The 20,804-nt window shown below is 36.5% G+C and overlaps 1 protein-coding gene across 2 annotated transcripts in view; it reads left to right on the forward strand.

The window, feature by feature from the left end:
- The window catches only part of RASA2 (RAS p21 protein activator 2), a 45,476-nt gene that overhangs the window by 10,860 nt on the left and 13,812 nt on the right, over window positions 1–20,804 (forward strand). The window contains exons 3-10 of one of the 2 annotated variants that reach the window (XM_021536952.2): window positions 538–641; window positions 1,660–1,754; window positions 5,396–5,472; window positions 12,770–12,853; window positions 14,624–14,696; window positions 15,906–15,982; window positions 17,342–17,440; window positions 19,505–19,661. In XM_021536952.2, the coding sequence (XP_021392627.1) occupies window positions 538–641; window positions 1,660–1,754; window positions 5,396–5,472; window positions 12,770–12,853; window positions 14,624–14,696; window positions 15,906–15,982; window positions 17,342–17,440; window positions 19,505–19,661 (766 nt within the window). Of the gene's footprint in view, window positions 1–537; window positions 642–1,659; window positions 1,755–5,395; window positions 5,473–12,769; window positions 12,854–14,623; window positions 14,697–14,777; window positions 15,983–16,850; window positions 16,864–17,341; window positions 17,441–19,504; window positions 19,662–20,804 lie in introns of those variants that run through there. The other variant, XM_077785656.1, reaches the window with a different exon arrangement.

Below are 20,804 nucleotides of genomic sequence, written 5' to 3' on the forward strand. Positions count from 1 at the left end.
TTGGCTTGAGGAAGATCATGTGGATTTGAGAGTAATGTTTCTCTTTTTCACTGTTCTGTCTTATAGTTTCTAGTGATAACTTTTTACAGGTCTGAATCTTAGAGCAGCAGTTTTGCCATGGAAGTTAGAGCTAAAAAAATGCCAGTTACTTAAGTAATCAATGAGTTTAAATTGAATTAAGAATAAATGTAGTTTAATCATGTACGGAATAAGAAAATGAAACAAAACTTGTGCATGTCTCAGGAAGTCTAGAGACCCAGCTAGAATAATTTCAAGACAGAAAAATATAATTGAAATTGCAGAGGAGACACCATTCTCTGTGTGCTCTGATTCTTACCTTTGAATAAACAAACTGAAGGCATTGCAATATTATTGTGTGTTCTTGTATTGAAACGATTTTGGGCACCTTTGATGACAGCTCAGTGTAGTGCTGAGGGCCATGGGCTGGGACAGCAGCAAAATGCAGCTTTTTGATGTTCAGCTTTGATAAAAATTACCTAGTGTTTCTCTATTTTAACTTCAAATCTTTCTTTTCAGTCCTTATTTTGGAGAGGAGTTTTACTTTGAGATTCCAAGAACATTCCAGTGGTTGTCCTTCTACATTTATGATAAAAGTGTTTTACAAAAGGACCTGCGTATAGGTAAGTGTTTATGAGGTACTCTCTGCATCTTGCAGAATACTTGGTTGTTTTCAGTAGCATTATCTGTAGGATTCACAGTTCTTGGTTCAAATCTTTCAAAATTGTATATAGTGCACTTAACTGCACCTTTAAACTTTAAAAAGAAGGATTTTGTTTCCTTGCTTCAATCTGTTATACTAAAATATGTACTGCTTTTCAGGTTAGTAGGACATTTTATGGTCTTATTAGGGTCTAAATACATTTTTTTAATTCTCTTTGTTTCTTCTCCACTTTTGCTTCATTGGAATATTTGAATAATTGTTACTACTTATAGATCTTTAAAGAATAAATTGTGGAATAATTCCACAATAATTGCAATTGTGGAATAATTCTTAAAATTATTTATATATGATTTTTTTTCCCCCGTTAATGCAACCTGTGACTTGGTGACTTAGAAAGCATTTGTTAGCAACTTGTGTAGCTTAAGTGAAAAATCACAGGAGGTAGATTTCTGTTACTCCCTCCACTGCATAATGACTTTATTGCAGCTGCTTTTTGGATACAGTTGCTACAAAGCTCTAATAGTCTGCTGTGGAAGAAGCCTTTGCTTTACTTGAATTGAGGAAGGAAATAATTTGCACCAGGATGTCAGATAATTTGATATAATAACAGCTTTCCAAATAGCAATCAGAAGAGTAAAAGGCATCTACTTCAGGTTCCTGTTTAAACATTCTTGAACACCATTTTTGTTCTCCCAAATATATTAATTCCAGCCTCTAGTGTGTTCTCTTTTTTAGCTTCTTATTGGTGATATCCAGGATAACAAATAATAATTAATTCCATCAGGCTTTACATAAACTATTTTCTGTTTTACATACCTCTAACATTCCTTGTTTTATGTTCGTTATATAGCATAATAATCTTAAAGAAAAATTTAAGAGAGTTTAGAAAAAAATCAAATTTCAAACATAATTAAATATTTGTTCTATTCAAATGAAGGTAATATTTATGCTTCTCTCCTCTTGCCTCCCTCCCTCAGGAAAGGTATCAATCAAAAAAGAAGACTTATGCAATTACACAGGAAAAGAGAACTGGTTTATGCTTCAGCCTGTTGATTCTAATTCAGAGGTTCAGGTAACTATTAAATTACACATTTATATTTTGAAAGTTAAGTACAGATAAGGATGTGATGGTAGAAGATTACATTGAGCTGTAAGAGATAAGGCTTAGAATCTGTATTCTTTGTGAGGCAGTTGTGTCTTCAGTTTGGTTAGTGAATAAGGCACTCTACACCTAAGCTGGTATTATTCCTCATGGTACTTAAAACTGGCAGAAGACATGAAACAACTGTTTGGGAAATGTCTTAACAGTATTTTGATGTCTGAAATGCTTGTAAGAGGAGTCATGTACTTGAGGCACATGAATGGATCCTAAAACTCTTGAATAACTTTTTTTAGTAATGTTTGGTGTTAACTGAAATAATGGCTGATTCTGTGACATTTGAAATGGTTAGTCTTCAAAACTTGGAGGTACTTGTGCTGTGTTTATGTACCTTACCTTGAAACACTTTCTGCATTCAGTGTCAAAAGTTGCACTTCACAGTGTTATTGCAGCCTGTGGTTCTGGCTCTTCAAATAGGATTGTTCTAGGAATAGGCAAAAGTGACATGGCTCTAGAAGTAGCAATTCTCTTTTTGGTTTCAAAAACAGAATTCTTGGGAATGTCTTAGCCTTCTTGCTGTCGTAAACTAGTAGATTTTAATAGGGTGTTTTTCCAGATTTGCCTGAGGGCAAAAGTCTTAGACTTGACAGTGTTTATATTTTTTTAGTAATGTGAAAGTCCCTTTGGGTAGGGAGAATCCTGGCTGCTTTTACAAGATCTGAATGTGTACAGAATTCTCCTGTTATTTCCACAGATGATTCATTTATGAGCCATAAGTTTAGCCTGAAGGTCTTGGGTATAGGAGGGCATGTGGTTGCTTTACACGAAGACAGATTTTCAAAACGTCTGAATACCACTTCCTCTTCTCTGTTGAAAATCAGTCCTCTTTCAGTTATGATAGAATGGTCTGTTTGGAAGGGACCTAGAGATGATGTAGTCCAGCTGCACATTGTCTTCTTTGAATTCTCTCATGTAATCACTCTGAAAATTCTAGAAAGGACTTCCCAGATATAAACTGAAAGGCAGTTTCCACTTTGACTTAAACATTGCCATGTTTGCTATGATTTTTCTGTCATAAAAATGTTTTGAGAAAGGTATTACTTTTGGCATAATACTACATGAGTGTGTGGAAATTCAATTAGAATATTCCATTAATAGAATTTAGTGATTTCTTATATATTGGAAATAAAAGTTTTATAGTTTTCTATGGCTTTGTGACTCTCAGCAGAATGTAAGCTCTTACTTTTCTATGACAGTGCTGTGCCATGCACTGTCCTGCATGACACTTCCATTAGGAAATGACCTTTTCTGCTTCGGTGTATGTTCCTCATATTTATCTTTTCTTGAATCATGGCATTTGGGTAGGTTTCTCCCGTCCTGCTTTATTTTTCTATAAAAGTCTTCAGAGCATAGCTGAGACACCCAAGATTGTTGGCTGGATGTGGCTGAAAGTAGCAGACTTTTATATTGAAAATGTGCAGAAAAAGTGCATGAAATGTTTTCAAAGGTAATCAGTTAAGAGACAAAAAAAATTATTTTCTTCTCCTCATGGCAGTATACATGTAGTTGATATTTTGTTCCTCTGGTTCCCTCCATGTGAGTATTTTCCAGAATTTATGATGGGTGCAAAGCAGTAGGAGAGCAGAGAAGTATTTTGTCTTCCATAACTATGCACATGCAGTTGCTTGGTTGGGATTATTTTTGGGATTTTCCATCTGCATTTATTTCAAGAAAAGTGTACTTTTTATGTACCAAATTTTTAGAAAGCAGTTCTCTGCTCTGTGCTTTGATATTAGGTGGTTTTTTGTTTTGCTGCTGTTCACAGTATTATGAGTTGATATTAATCTTGTTTTCTTGAAACTTTTTCCCTTCTCCACTAGTTCCTGAAAAATAAATACCAATGTGTGAATACTAAATAAATAAACCAGAACTTGAGAAGCTGGGTGGAACAGGCCACATTTAACTGCAGCTGGCACAAGCTTGTTTATATATATTAGCTTTAAAAAAATTTTCTTGTTTTCTAAAATGCAGATAGTGTCAGCATGCTAGTAAAATTGTTAGTATTGTTTGATCCCTTTTTCATTTATAAAATCTTCATTAATCTTGTTAGAAATTGGCTCATTTGATTAAAAGCACCTTTGATCCATATTATTCATAGCAAGACTGTTTTGTGGAGATTTATATGAATATATAGTTTTATATACCTGAATTTATACATAGTTGGAGCTTTTATAGAGAGCTGTACTTGAAAAAGACATTGGTAAGATCAAAATCTTTCACACACTGTTAGGGTTTTTGAGCATTCACTGTTCTTTTTATTGAAATTGATAGGATCTGTATCAGTTATACTCCATCTTCCTATAAGTACCTGAAAATTGATTGTTAATCCACCTTTCATGCCTTTGAACAACCCCGAGATCTACAGATGCTAAGTGCATTCACACTAAGTCACTGTTTGTTTATTATTTATTGTATAAGAATGGCTGATTTCCCTATTTTGAAGTACAAGCTTTCTGTACAGCCACATTTAAAACCCGGTTGCATATTTTGTCAGAAGTTCTCATATAAATCTGCAGATCAGCAACTTTAAGAAACCATCACATTGCTCTCAACAAACAAAATGACAAAAATGTTCTAAAACTCTCCATGCATGTTGAGGAAGTATTTTCTTAGAGCCATGTTAGTCATCATGGCACTGAGCTGGGAGCAAACTACATCCACAGGAGCAGCAATGTGCTGTTTTACTTCTACTGTTCAGTGTAAAACACAATTTGTGGGCTTTGGTTTTAAAAGCAGAAGGAAGATGTTTAGGTCATTCACAGCAAATTTTTTCTAAAGCAAATGAAGTCAGTTATTTAAATAAATACTAATAATGTTTGTCTTTTCATTGGTCATTCAAAAACTTTGCCTGGTAAGGCTGTTGCCATGATCCTTGGTATCCTGTTTTTATCCTGTAAATCTGTTTTTGTAATAGGGTTTCTCTGCTTGACAAATACTTTCTTAATGTACCTGTGTTCCTGTCCCTGTAGTAACAGTTTGCAAAACACCTGGCAGGCATCCCAAAGCAGTTAAGTTGGGAACTGCCTTGTAAAAAAGCTTCATTTCTCCTCCCATGTGACAGACAGAGAGGGAAACACAGCCTTTGCCCCAGGGGATTTACAATAAAAACATTGCAGTTTTATGTCAAAACATAACTGCTATAGAAATGTGTGCAAGGTCAGCTATGGGTTTTACTTCCATTTTTAGAACTTTCTCCTGAAGTACTCAGAAATTCCTGTCTTTGCAAGTGTTCATCCCATGCTTGGGACAGAATAGCTGAGACTCTTGCTCTCGGTAATTGCTCATGGCAGAAGAATTACTTGTGTGTGTTAAATCTGTAGAGGCTTGACTGATCTGCAGATGAGGTAGTGCTTCTCTATGGCATTGTCTCAAAGTTCAAGTGCATCCATCATGCTCTACTTGCAGGATATGTACTCTGTATGAGGTATTTTCTTCAAATGATAATACTGGAATTACCTTAAATAACTTCTAACTGTAATTATTCTAATTATTATTCTAATTCCTACTTTTTAAATAAATGCTTTTAAAACTTTCTCTCCTGTTTTGTTTTTCAGGGAAAAGTTCACCTTGAATTAAAACTGAATGAACTGATAACAGACAATGGATCTGTGTGCCAACAACTAGTAGTACAGTAAGGAAATACATCAATCCTTTAACATTTGATTGTTTGTTAGATTGTTATGGGATTTGTCTTTCCTGATACTGGATGTCTGCACATCTTAGTACCAATAGCATTTTTCTTTTAATATGACTTTTCTTGGAATCTGCCTTATGAGAAGATAAGTATATGTCTAGGGAACTCCAGCTGCTCATCTCTGCTGTCAAAGCCCTCACTTTTATTGGGACTACTAGGATTAGTGTCTTGTAATTCCAGTTGAATTTTTTCTGGTGAGAAGGCTAGGAATGGTGCAGTGCAGCTGACAGCCAGAATTTGCAGTACTGCTGTTACTGACCAAATAACTGCTGCTGGTGGTATTTTTTGGGGGTTGGTATGGTAAAGGTTATTGCTAGTTTTGCTTCAGAATTATTTTCTTTCAGTTAACCATGATAAGAAATTTTTACAGAAAAACAAAGTATATGAGTTGTGGTTCTGGAACAGCATGTTTTCACATTTTAGTAAAATTTCTTAGCAACAATTTGAGGAGCTTTCACTACCACTTAATTTTTGCTCTGAAGTGTAAAAATGCTACAGCATATCAAAGAGCATCATAGAAACATTATGCACATTAGCAAATACACAAAATTTTTTGTATATTTACTGAGGTAATTTTCATTATGAAGCTAAGAAGATGTTCTTGTCTCAGTCAACTCCCCAGACCCAGATGGGTAGTTGAATTGGAGAAGGACCCAGCAAAGTGGTCTGTTTGCTGTTCTTTAACTTGTTATGAAGGAGGAAGCTATTCTGTGGAAGAACTAAGCTAGTGAAACTGGTGATGGTTTAATGGCTTAGGCTTACAATTCAGGTAAGATGGACCTTGCTAGACATCGAGGTATCTTTATTACTTAAAGATAATTTGGAATGTGTCTGCTTTTATAGTGGGGTAACAGCATGGTTCATTGGGAGTCCTACTGCTCTTATTTTTGTATCCCACTTACAGTACAAAGCAGAACTAGAACAGCTTTTTCCCCATGGACTATTCACCACCAAAAGCTGGCTGGAGCTTTATGACTTCATATTTTATTCTCAACATTTACTTAATTTTCAGAAAATTTTCTGTTTTTATATGTTTATGCATGTCATGTTAGTTTTGTGGAGTTTTTTTTTAAACTTGCCTGGATTTTTCATATGATGAAGAAAAGTTGCATTAGAAAGTTGCTGTTGCAAACTGCAGTTTTGAGTAGGAAGTGGTTTACTCACTGTGCCCTCTCTTAGGATCTCTATGACGGAGATAAGTGATCAAAAGGAAGCCAGGGTTGTCTTTTGGTTGCTGCACTCACCCACTCACTGCCATGTGGGAGAGGATTGTGCGTTAAACACTGCAGTGTTACATCAGTGCAGTTGTCTGAGGTTATGAAATGCACTGGAGTTCCTTAAACTAAAAAGGTTTAGTAGAATTTTACCGCACGTACTGCTGCCCTTGAAATAATTTACTGCATTACTAATACATGGTACATAAATATATTCTGCATGAACATGTGAAAGTATGCAAAGTAAGAAATCACTCGCTGAATGTGGTATTATAGGAATGGATGTGAGGGCATTTTTGAGATACATTTGACCTTAAAGCATGAGGAATTTACCGAAAATAGATGTGGGAGTATTAAAGAGAAAATTAAACTCTTTAAAACCCTGCTTGTTCTGTAAATTTCCCATGATAATTAGTAAGTCATGCACTTCCTGCTATGTTTTTTGCTAGTCACCAGGCCATGAGAAGACACTGAATTAGTAACTTCTTTAGCAAAGCTGAAAGATAGAAAGGAGCAGAACTATGACAGAGTAAAAGAGAGACAAGGAATGGGCACAAATGTGTCTGTTTCTGACTCTTCTTTATAAACTGTTTTAAACTAGAAAATAATGGCCCAAGGAAAAAAAAAAAATTGAGAAAACAATTTATGACATGCAGGCTATGATTCTTGCCTTTCAGGAGCCATATTTTATTTCATATTCAAATTAATTATGTCTCAACGCAGTGAAAATTAGATGCTTTTAAAACTCCACCACTCAATTTTTTTTCTAGGATAGGAGAATTCTAGATACTTGTGCTAGCTTATTTGCATAGTTAAGTTGCTAATGGATTTTGACTGTGTATTCCCTGAGAGTCCAGAAATTCTACAAAGATGAAAAATGGTAGCTCCAACTTTCATTATGCAAGATTAAATGTTTTGTTAAGTGCACACACAATAGCAGGTAATTAAAAGGCTGTGATTCTGAGCATTACCGGGAGTCCCTGTCACCTTATGGCTAAACCAAAACCATGACTGGCTAGGCAGTGGATTCCTGTTGATTTGGGTCTGTAAACAAGACTGTAGAAACTTTTTCTGCTGATCTTCTAGATGAGTTTTATGATTAGGATTAATATAAAAACTTAATTCCGGTTGCTTTTTTTTGTCATAAAGCACAGTTAATCTTCCTTTGGTGAAGGACTGTCTTAGAGCTCATGTAGAGCAGGCTAAGCCCTGATTTTACACATAATTTTTGTATTAATTGCAAACTTGCTGTTAAGTTGGATGCAGATACACTCACAGACTGTGAATTAAAGCTTTGTTTTGTCTCTGATACTAACTGTTTCCTTTTCTAATGTGTGAATGAGGAGGGGGGAAAGTGCAAGAGATTACCTGCTGACACAGTGTGGGTTGGTTTTTTTTTTTAAACCACAGTGGCATATATAGTAACACATTTCACAAATACATGTTTGCAGCTCTTGCTGGGAGTCCCTAGAACCAGTTTGCATGGCCATTGTTTGCATATTTGCTTCTGCTGAAATAGATGATGCATGAACAGTTTCTTGGCAAATTAGGCAGTTGAGTGGTGGCACCTGCCTTCTCCAAGATCAACAGCCCTTCAGCTCTGAAAGAAGGTTTTGTGAATTTACAGTGTGAATATTCAAAGCCCAGAAATGGTTTATTACAGCCAGATTTTGACTTCATTGCACCTACCTTTCTAAATGAATTATACACCATGCTCTCTCGAATTGACCTGCCAGTTGTTACTGTCCTGTTTATACTTTGTTCGCATGAAGTTGTTCTAGCAAACAGCAATTTTTATGAAGTGTACATACAGATATTAATGGCTGCAGTTAGGGAGTGTCTTGATTTGAATGATGGAGGTAGAGTCAGTCATTGAGGGGGTTTATTGTGGGCTGGGTCTTTTTAAGGACTTACTTTCATCTTCTAAGCTGAATATATGCCGGTTATATCTGAAAGCCTCTCATTTCCTATATGAAACTCCTCTTGCACAACAAACTACTGAGATGAGGATTAATGAAAACTGAATCATGTCTTACACTGTACTGGGACAGGGCATCAGCTGGAGAAAAGAACCAAAGTTCTGTTACCTGTTGCTTAGATAGCACATAAGCATATAGAAGTCTAAAATATAAAATAAAAGGCTTCTAAGTTCCTGTCTACTACTTCAAACTCTATGCATTTATGCCTTTTGAATGACAACTGCCTAGCCAGATAGATGGAATGATTTGTCAAAGCTGAAATACTTTTACTGTATGTTAGAAATGTATTTATTATGGTTGTCAGAACAGGAGTGTATATTTAATGTTATTTTGTTTTTTTTGATTGGTCAAAATATTTGGCATTTTGTTGGTGGTGGTTTGCTGGGATTTCTTGGTTGTTGTTTTCTTTTTAAAGGAGACTGCAGTTGCAGCACTTTGCCTGATTCTTTGAGGAGAGGCAATATTCCTGTGAAATTTGCTGACTAAGTAACTGAGTGAGGTTTTTTTCTTGTTGCATTCAAATCTTCCATTTATGTTAAGTCTGCTCTAGTTTAGCCACTTCAAACATTTTCAGGATTTTTAAACATGTTTGCTGGAGGCTGTTTGTTTAGTAGCTTAAAAGTATCAGTAGTGATTCAGTGCAGTGTGCTCAGTCCCTGGGGAGGAACAATCTAGCTTGGTCGTGCCAAGTTGATTTAATGGCTTCTTATCCCTAATGGCTGCTTGCCTTTGGAGCTTGGGAGGGCTCCTTCATCAGCAGGGTAATTCAGTTTGCCAAACTGACAACTGGCTTTTAGGTTAAAAGCTTCCTGTGAAGAAGCAGAAGCAGCAGTTCAGCTGACCTGGCTGTGCTTTCACATGTCTAAAGCAGACTCCAGCCAGTACCTGTAGGATGGATGTACCTGAAGGGATGGATATGACTGGCTGCCTTGGGGTGAGAGATGGAAGGGGAGGAAGTGAGGTAAATTTGGAAGAAATTTTTGTGCATGATAGGTGTGGAAGAGAGAGATTTGGGGATATTTGGAGGTGATGGTCAGGGGAGGTGTTGGACCAGGACAGGCTGTCTAATAAACTAGGCAGACTGTACTTGCTGGCAGCAGAACTGAGACTTGGGCAGGAGGCAAAAATGGAGTGCTAGAGCTGCCTCCACAGGGAGGCCAGGTGGAGCATGAAATCAACTTGAGGTGGCAGATCCATGTGGTGAATCCAGAGATTCTAATTCTGCTGCAAGGTTGTGAAGTTGTCAGTAAAATGTTTTTCAATTCACAGGAAATCACAAACAAGCCTTTCTTTAGTTTGTGTATGTTATGGTCAAGAGAACAGAATGGGCTGTGTGACCGAGAGTACCACAGACTCATATCTGTTTGCTAGAGAAATCCAGGAGCTTGGTGATCATGTCAAAGACTGTAAGAACAGAAATTGTGGTGTTCTTGTTAAAACAGCTGAATTCTCTTCAGATAAGGTTGACATATCCACCTGCTATGGATTTCTTATGAGGTTCTGTGAGAACCCTGGGCTTGGTCTGGGGTCCCATGTGGTGGTAAAGTCTCTCCTCCAACCCATGCTTCTAAAGAAAAACTGCTCAGGCTCTTGCTGTTCGGTCTCAAGGCAGTTTATTGTCAGTTATCCAAAAGATTGTATTCGTGGGCTGCGGCTGCTTGGCCAGCGGCCTGGGCAGAGGCACACACACACCCTGACACCCTCTCTGTCTGTGTCTTCTTCTTCTCTCCCCCTGCCCAGGGCTGCTGCTATCTTTTACATGAGATATTACGTATTACATGTTTATAGTTTTCCCCCAATACCTACTACCTATATTACAAAGTGCTTTTCTACTCTAAACCAATCTATGAGTGCCAACATCACCAAGAACATGGAGGCAAGGAAGAAGAAGGAGGAAGGACAGGATCAGCCCACTTTCCTCCATCTTAGAACTTCTGACCCTCATGTACAAAGTAAAAACGCCCCTGTACAGGTGCTAAAACCCCCCTGTACAATACTAAAAAATTTTTCCCTCTACTTTGTAACTACTTTTAATGCACTATCTAACCCTTTGTGACTGCTTGTTCCACCTCCAAAGTTGGTAACTCATTCCATGGCTCAAACTCAATATCACAGCTGTTTCCAGCTACCTGCCAGGGTCTAAAATGCTTCTGACCAAGGCCTGGAACCTCTAAAAACGTCTGAGAGACATTTTGAGTTCCAACAAGGTTCAAATTGCAGCTGATTCATAGTTACACTCGGCACTTGCACCTGAAACTGCAAAGCCCGAGGAGCTGCAGAGGGTGCTTTATGCTACAGGATGCCCATCAGTCTGAAAGAATCGAGTCCTGCCTCACATCAGATACCCCAATAACTGAGAAGTCTAGACAGTTTAATTTTGTTGCCACTCTTCTGTGCCACTTATGTGTTGGAGGAGGAATCAATTAATGCTTATGAAACAACTGGATGTTTCAAGAACCCATTTAAATGGTGGGTTTGAAATCACTGTAGTGTTCATTGTGATTCAAAAATTATTGAAATGCTGAAGGCCGCATGCTTGATAACTGGAAGAAAAATAACAAATAATTGTGCAGTGGCTGAGCACTAAATGTTCCCTGAACTGGCTAAGACAAAGGGACTTTTGCGGGGGGAAATACCATCTGGTTTATAATTGTGCATACTCCAAAGAGGGTGGAGTTTTGAGGCAGCACAGGAGTGTTAGTGTCTGTTGTTTCCACTCTTGTGTTTGAATTTGCAGCTCCTGTTACTCTTTTAACACCATTTTTCTACAGTACATAAAGCATTTATTTTAAAATGTGCACAGCTACATAACTTCAACTTGATGTACACAACTTATTATTCCACATTATGATATTAGAATATTTACTTCATTGTTCATATAAATTTAGATGAGTTATTTTCTCCTTAAGTTGCCTAGGTTTTGGATTTTGTTCAGACTAGCAAATTATGACAATTGAAACTTTCTTGCATTAATTTAGTTAAATTCCTGCAATACAGCCAAAAAAATATATTATTTTATAGAGAACAGGAATGCAACATTCAGATCTTATGAAATTTTGTCATCTGCAGAATGTTTCTGGACTTAAATTACAGTATGGTTACATTAGAGCATCATTTTGCTAGAAAGTCTGGTTTCTGCAGCAAACTCTTCTGCTTCGCTTTTGTTGTTCCAGTTTTTTTTAGTTAATGCTCATATGTGGACAGCATTTGAAGGTTAGGCCACTTGCTGACCCAGCTCTGTGTTGTTGCTGTGGTGATTGAAAGATTGCAAGACTTCACAAAAGGTCCAGAAAAGGTTTCTCTGTCTCCATGATCATTAGTTGCCAACCATCCCATCCCTTTTGCATCAGGACTGGTGGACACTGTGCCTGTGTAACTGTTAAACACCAGTTTACCACTTACTCTGAATTATGGAAGAAAACAGTATTTTTAAAAGGGCCATTTAACCCTGAATATGGACTACTGTGAAAAAAAAAAAAAAACCTTAGGCACTATTTCAAAGATAGAGCTGGAACTATATACTATAATAGTTTTAGATGTTTAATTTTAGATATAATTTCAGGATTTGACTTTGCATTTCTTAGCATAACTCAGAATGTAATTTATCCAAAATTAAATATTTCAGTCAATTTTAATGCCTTCCAGATATAGTTGCTGCCATTGGTTGAGGCCAGATAGATTTTCGTGGGCCTTGAGAAATCAAATTTAAGTTAATGAAATCTGCAATTTTTCCTAACATATAGCAGTTCTTTTACTTAGGATTTTGTCATTCATGTGTGATACTGGAATTTCTTTATCAAAGCCATTCCAAGAGTTTTGTTCTCAGAGAGCCCCCCGAGTCTGACTGTATACTTGAGTATTATTTTCTGTTATCTGGAGATCTTCTTCAAGTACATGCAATGTGTTGGATCAGTGTATAGTTATATCTGTGTGTAATACAGCAGGACATAAAAAGTTTTCAAAAAGAAAGCATTGTTTGGATTTTATTTTTTAAAGCCAAATAATTGCTTCACTGATCTATCGTTTGCCTTTTCCTTGTAGCATAAAGGAGTGCCATGGGTTGCCTCTTATAAACGGACAGAATTGTGATCCTTATGCAACAGTCTCTCTTGTGGGGCCTTCCAGGTAACATTTTAGTATAAAATTAATAAATCTAAAAATGCTGTGATGTTGAATTGGAAAAGAAAGTGATAGGTTTTATGCAAAATCTTCTTCTGTGCTCTCACACGTACATCAAATCTCCATGGATACTGTTCTCTCCCTTCCCTGCCATATGCTCAAGCCTGGGATGGTGTTTGGTCTGTCTGAATTGTCTGCACTAGTCAAGAGTCACTTACGACTCAGTTCTTTCTTACATTTTGTATTGGATTTCTGCCTAGTACTTCCTGTTAATTTATGTGAAATTCCTGTATGTTGTGATAGAGTCAGTTGCTTACTCACCTTCCTCTCTTCTTTGTTTTTCTTAAAGTGTGGGTTTCTTTGCAGCGAATGTGTAGTAATTGGGAGGAGATGAGAGAGGAGAGGTTCTGGAACACCTTCAGGATGCTGTGTTCAAAGTCCACACAGTTCAACTATCTCCCTGTTTGGGATCAGTAATCCTCAGTAACTGCTGGGTTTTTTAGTTTAAGAAAAATCCCCCATCCCACACATTTGCTATGTCCCTGCCCAATAAGGAGGATAAGTTTCAGTTGCTTCTTTTTTTGCCACATCAGACCCTTTCCTTTCTCCGGTGCTGAGGAATTGCCTTAGTGAGCATAGTGCCAGGATGTGTTGTATCAGCTGTGCTTGGCTTAAAGGCTTTGGAAAGATTATCCCTGAGTAAGCTCTGCATCGAGCTTTTTTTTTTTTTCTCTTTGGTAATAAATTATCATATTTTTTTAGGTTTGGCTTGGGGTTTTTTTTTTGTTTTCTTTGTTTGGGTTTTTACTAAGAAGAGTAGGGAGGCTCACCCATTTTACTTAGGAAACATGGGGCTGAATGGCAAAGAAGGTAAATTGACATACATTTTCTGTTTGAGTCCTGTGATATGGATGGAAGTGGGAGAATGTTGGTCCTACCAAATATTTACCCTGTTAGTATGGGAATATCTGTGCAAATCTGACAGGAATTCCTGGTTAAGATTTTCCAATCTTATGCATGTGTGACTCAAGTACTATAACTTACTATATATCCAGTGCCTGAAAATAGGTAGTTGATACTTAGGCCAGTTTTTCTTCTTCCTTGTCTGTTTTTCTCACATATTTTATATTTCTTTCATTTGGAAAGCCATTTTATACTACTACAGCCCTTTGCTACATAAATAAATAAATAAAACTGTATTCCTTTATAAAACTTGTGAAATTAAAAAATTACCAAAACCAACCCACATGGAAGTGGGGACAGTTGTTTTGTTCAACCCTGTGCTGCTTCATATCTAACATGAGCAGCAGTTGCTTTCAAAGAAAACCTTCACTGTCTTGGCTATAAGCTTCTGTCTGTAAAGAAGCAGTGGGTAGCTCATCAGCAAAAGAGGGTGGGAAAAACAGAAAGTGCAGTTGGACGAGATGAGGAAAAGTGTGGTCATTACTTTCAGGCAGTGGTAAAGAAATTTAAATGCATTAGAAATTGTTAATATATTTTAATTTATATGTGTAAGTTTAACCTGTTTGTGAAATTAAATACAACCTTTGAATTGGATAGATACACAGTTAGCTAGATACAGCATTTAAAATTTTAGCTCTTTAAACTGTATTGTGAAGATGAACTAATTCTAAGATTTTCCTCACTGATTGAAGTGAATTGTAGAATAGCAAAAAATATTTTAACTTAAATGCATGGGTCCTTCTTGACAGTAGAATGTCTTTATAATTGTGTGTTTAAGTTGTCTATGGTAAAAATTTTACCACATTGGAACAGGAATGACCAAAAGAAGACCAAAGTTAAGAAGAAAACAAGCAATCCGCAGTTTAACGAAACATTTTATTTTGAGGTAACTGTGTGCTGTTCTTCCTGTTTATCTATTTTATGCAACCCTTCAGATATTTTTAAGCAAGCTGCATAGCAGTACCTAATGCAGAAAGCTCTCTTCAGGCAAATTGAAGAGCTTTAACTGGCCTTGCAAATGTAAGTGGATGACATTGTGAAATTTCTGTCTGACTGTCGCATTCCCCTCCAATTGCTCTGTGAGAAATTACTTTCTCACAAGCACATATATGTAGGTAATTCCCTATCTTGAATCACTTTATATATCGTCTGTTGCCATCTAGAATTCTGAAATAACTTTAACGTATCCCATGGACTTCTATTTAAATATTTTCAAGCTTGACCTAAAAAACCCAAACAACTTGTTTATTTACTAAATTAATATAGTGATTATACCCCAAAAAATTATTTAATTTAAAAAACTTAACTTTGTTGTTATTTAGTTGATTTCAATTCTGCATGAGTTATCTGACAATAAAGAAACTATGAGTTTAAATTTTCGTCTGATTTGTGTCAGTGTTAAAGCATGCTGTATTGAGAGTTGGAAGGAGTACAACTATTGCATGTGCCTCAAATGTATTATAATTTACTGGTTTTTTATAAATCCTGCTGGGACTCGAGTGAGACATTGTTTCATACCTATGCACAGTTTCAATGCATGTGTGTGTCTCAGTTGACCTGCTTAAGAATACTGAGTGGGATTTCTTAGGAAGTTAGGATAAAAATGTGATCCAAACCACTCTGGTAACTTTTTGACTTATGATTTATTGGAGTTAAATTGAGAATGCAGTCCATCAAGAAATGAGAAAAATGTAGATGAGAGGTGTCAATTGTGCTGTAACTAGGGAAAGAAGAGTGGGCTTCCTATTTGTTGTTTCTTTAAACATTTCAGAAATTACTTCAATGCGTTCATAGCGCTTATACTTAAACAAAATAAATTGTTGCCAGTTTCGTGTTGTACTACTTGTTGTTTTTTCTAATAGATCTATACTGTAATTCCCTCATTTATCAGCCTTCAGTAGGTTTTACCATGAACCCTTCTTGACCCATTTTTCTCCTGCTTTCTGGAAAAAGGCATTTTGTTTGGTCAACTGACCTTTTTCCTTTGTATAAGGAACAGTAGCTATTTATTTATGCTAGAGAGCAGGGTGGGCTTTCTTTGATTTTTGATATCCATAATACAAAAAATGTGTTAATAGGAGGAATTTACTTGCAGGTAACCAGGTCCAGCAGTTACACCAAAAAGTCCCAGTTTCAGGTGGAAGAAGAAGATATTGAGAAACTAGAAGTCAGGTAAGTTATGTAGATTAGAAAGTGATTACATAGAATCATTAATAAATCATAATATTTTATCATCCAGATGATAAATATCTGTTTTATCTTAGTGTAGCTCCATAGAATTACTGATCAGACTTGTAGAAAAGATGACCTAGCAAATTTTTCTTTTTTTTTTTTTACTTGTATTTCTTACTGAAGATGAGGGGTTTTTTTAAAGTAAGTAGTGGTTGAGTGTATCTAGCAGCCTAAACTTACTTCCTGTGCCTACGAGTACCTTCTATCAAATTATATTATTTTGGGCAGAATATTGGTAATAGAATTTGTACTGAAGATAACAGTATACCTGATCCTAGTCTATGGTCTCAAATATAGTTGGCTGGTTTCATAAAAAAAGAGGAGAAAGCCTCTTTTATGAGATTCTTACAATTTCACTTTGCTTTTTAGAGGGACATTCTTTCATCTTTCCTTGCAAATGCAAATACTCAAAGTATGTTTTCCTTTTCTACTACTTTACCCTTAGAGCAGGTCTTTCTGTATTTATGCAATGTAGTTAGAACTGCAGAGAACCCTGTACTCAGTTGTTTTTTTTTCTTGTGCTCCTGCACATACATGCACCAAATTTGCTGAATGACAAAAAGTCTTCAAGGCCAGCATATGTTTCCTAAGAGGCATCAGAAGAAAAATTTAGCAGTTAATCCAAATAGCCATTATAGAACTAACTTGGTAGGTGTGTTTTTAACTATTAGCTTCATTAATTAGAACTGTATATTTCGTTGTAGATGCAAATATATTTAGAAAAATAGTCATGCCCCAACAAATCTAGTTGTCTTTTGTTTTTGTTTTTGTTTTTGTTTTTTTGTTCTTAACAACTGCTGTCTGTCAGAAATGTCAGAGAGGTAAGAAGTAATAGAACAAACCCAGGGTGCATGTCTGGAGCCGGATCCCGTTTGAGGTTGTACGAGCTGCTGCTTGAAGAAACAAGCGCATGTGTTGGTGTGGCATTGCAGTGTCCCAGGTTCTAGCAGTTAGGTAGATATTTAAAGATACTGGTGAAAAAGTTCACTTGAATTACCTGAGAAGAAATGTGCACAGTTTTGGGGGTGGAGACTACACAGAACCCATACATTGTGCCAGTATCACTTTTATTTACTGATGTGAAATCTGCAAGTCTTAACTTTCACTGTTTGTTTCTTTATCTGTTCTTTATGGATTAATAAGACACTTGTTTGAGTCTTCTTGATTTATTTAGAATGGAGTGAGATTTCTAACATTTGCTGCCTGCATGCATGTGGATTAGTGCTGTAAGGCAGTTACTGTAAACTTGCTTATTTCTCTCTGGGAGAAAAGAAAATTAAGCAGTGTTCCTGTTTTCAGGGTTGACCTATGGAATAATGGGAATCTGGTACAAGACGTCTTTCTAGGAGAAATTAAAGTTCCTGTGAAGGTGTTAAGAAATGATTCCTTTCAAGCATGGTGAGAAATGGTGATTCGGAAGTGAATTTGCTTGTCTTGCATGGTTGTTTTTGGCAAAGGATATGTTTTATTCTGCCTATTCATTAAACTGTGTCTTCCTGTTCTAATCTAGGGGAAACATGTTTCTAGAGTTTCCCTGCTCAATAAATTAATACCTTGTCAGCAGATACATTTAGCTCTGCTCTTCCCCATGTCTGCACATAGTCACAGAATAGTGGTGTTTGAAGGGGAAGTGTGGAGAGCGAAGGCAAGATGGACTGTAACTGTCTTTTGCTGGATTTCAGTGATCTCTGAGTGCTCTTCAGCCTACCCAGAAAACCTGGCGCTTCTCAGAATTGCATCACTTGTAATTAAATTCCTAAGTCAGACTTACAGAATGAAGGGTTTATTTGATCATTTAGTATGGCTTTTTTTTTCTTCTTTGGGGAGACTCTGGAAGTATCCTCTAGAACCAACCCAACATCATATCAGGGGAGCAGGCACAGGAGCTGGAAGGCTAAGTATGAAGGGAGTTCAGGAAAGAAACACTTCTGCATGGGACATCTCAGCACCCTCCTTTCTGATGTTTTTGGAAGCAGGAGCCCATCTCTAGCTCCTTTACTGTCCCAAATGCTTAGCAGCAGGAAGGGATGAGTGCTGAAAAAGGGATTTGAATGCCTCCAAGTGTGAAAAATACTCTACTTTTAGTTAACCTTTCAGTACAGAGAAAAACATGGAGTAAGTGCTTTCATATCCACACAGAAAACACATGGGAAGGACATGTGTAAATAGGAACTAAATGTAACAAAGGTCTTGGCCAGGAACCATTATGGCTCTGCTCCATGTACCCACCTCGGGCTCCAAGTGTCTTGGATGTTGAATTCAGACTTCTGGTGCTTGAATGTGATCCTGTAGGTGTTTGTTTTGGAGTTTATGGTTTTTTGCACGGGCTTGTTCTGCCAGTGTCTCATCAACAGCTGTAGGACCATATTAACATAAAAACAGGCATTTGTTAACAGCCTGCAGAGAGAAAGATTGTATCAGCATGGGCTCATCAGCAGTGTGCTCTCTGTGTAGCTTTTTGAACCCTAGCTCATGTCTAATTCTCTTGAGTGTGTCTGCTAATATGCTTTGTAGGCACACCTTGCATTAAACATCCTCATATCCAAGTATGATCTGCTTATCAAAAATAGTTCTGTGATTAAAAATAACAAATCTTTAATACTATTGGTAATTTGTGTAATATGGTTTCGAATGCAGCTGAAGTACAGCAGAGAAATTATATGTACTACTAAATATTTGGAAAATAAGCCTAAGAGTAATGCTTTTAAGGAGAGGTTGTCCTGGTAAATCAGTTTTATTTTATGCTAGCATGCCTTCATGGGCACTGCATCTGATTATGAAGAAAAGTCTGATCTCCTGCTTGTAGAGGTCCAAATATACATGATTGTAAAAGAATATTTGGAGATGGGGTTTCAGTTTCTTGGGGTGCGTGTTAAAACTACTGTGACACCACTTAAAAGTTGTTAACTTTTTTTGCAGGGCTGCACCTCCTATTGGAATGCAGTGAAACTGCAGCCAATGAATTGTTCAATGTATTTTGTATTAAGAGTAGAAAAAAATCTGCCTTTTCCCTATATCTTGTTTCTCAAGAGTGGAGCCTGTTAATATTATGTGCTTTTTTTGGTGTCAGACAAGACAATTTAAATTCTTCACATTACCTGTTTCACCTGCAGTGTCCAACACACTAAGTATAAGCTAGATGTAAAATGAGATGGCCCAGTGTAATCTCAAAGTATTCCTGCTATTCCCTGTTAACTTACAAAAAGTAGATCCTATTCTACTGTTTGCAAAGATGTGAAAAAAATAAATATAAATTCCGTTATGTGTTACAGATTAATTAAATGTTGCTCATGTTTTTACTTTTGTGTTTCAGGGATGTTTTTTTATGAGTTTTTTGCCAGTTTTCAGATACAATGCATGTATACTGGAATAGTTAAATGTGATACTTTGCTTTATTATGGAATTAGTCAAATGAATGAAATAGGTATCTAGTATTTTTTATAATTGTCCTGTTGCTTACAGGTACTTACTTCAGCCAAGAGAAAATGGAAACAAGTCTTCTAAAACTGATGATTTGGGATCACTTAGATTAAATATCTGTTACACTGAAGACTGTGTACTTCCATCTGAGTACTATACTTCTCTAAGGAACTTGCTACTAAAATCTTCAGACGTTCAGGTATTTTTGTTGAAAATTTCATTGAAGTGAAAACTAAAGATAGATTATGCAGTTGTGAGACAATATGAATTACTCGTATCTAGATAATTGGTTTTGTTTCTTTGTGGTAATTACTTTTGTCACACCCAAATGAACAGCTTCTAGAGCTCTTACTTCTGTTCCAAAGTACCAGGATTTTCTTCTTATTTTAGAAGAACCAGTGGAGATAGAAAAATAACCTGTGCTATGTACCCGAAGTAGATAAAATACTTTCTTGTTATTGGTTGCTCTTTTCAATATTGTATTTTTCCATTGACCTCTATTGGCTTCTTGGATTTAGAGGCTTTCCAGGGACACTGATTCATTATTGGCACTGAAGGGCAGATAATTAACAAAAAATATCTACTTTAGAATTTATTTCAAATTCTACTTCTGAATTGTTTCTGCCTTCCCCAGGATGTTAATCAGCATGACTGGATTTCTCACCAGGACCTGGTGAGAAAGAGGGAAGTGTGGTAGAGTGTTTGCATAACACTGGGACAGGAATCAAATCGTAGTAACCAGAATTTATATTCTTAGGTCTTTTACAGCTTTTCATGTTAGTGAAGTACTGGCAGAGGAGAAGAAGGATAAAGGAGGCAGATGTGACTAAAGTATTTGCTGACCCATATTCAAATACTGCTTTGCTGGAATTCAGGGATAGCTGAGTATATAGGTAGCAGCAGTCAGCAATGGTCTGTTCTACTGAAATAATTTAGGTTTTGTATTGAAATTCCAACTGTACAGTGGCAACTAACACTTTAGATGGGTGAGAACTTTAAAATAAAGTTGTAGTACTGTAGTTTTATAAAGACACAGTCCTTTAAAGATACACGACATAGTAAAACAGTTGCGTTCTGCCTCTAACTTGGGTTTGTGACAAAGCCATAGTGTAACCCCTTTAGGGAGAATGAGTAGGATGAGTAGCTACTGAATTCCGTTCTTAAATGTATTTATAGAGTAGATAGAAATTAAGTAACTCTGTAATGGAAGCTCAATTTAAATTAATGGAAGTTTAATTGCCATGTTACACAGAAAATATTGAAATTTTCTGTTAACAAACTGTCCATAGTTTCATTAGATTTGATCTGTAATTTTTCAAATACACAAAGAACATTTAACTAC

The sequence above is a fragment of the Lonchura striata genome, chromosome 10 (genome assembly GCF_046129695.1).
Source record: "Lonchura striata isolate bLonStr1 chromosome 10, bLonStr1.mat, whole genome shotgun sequence".
Taxonomy (NCBI): Eukaryota; Metazoa; Chordata; class Aves; order Passeriformes; family Estrildidae; genus Lonchura; species Lonchura striata.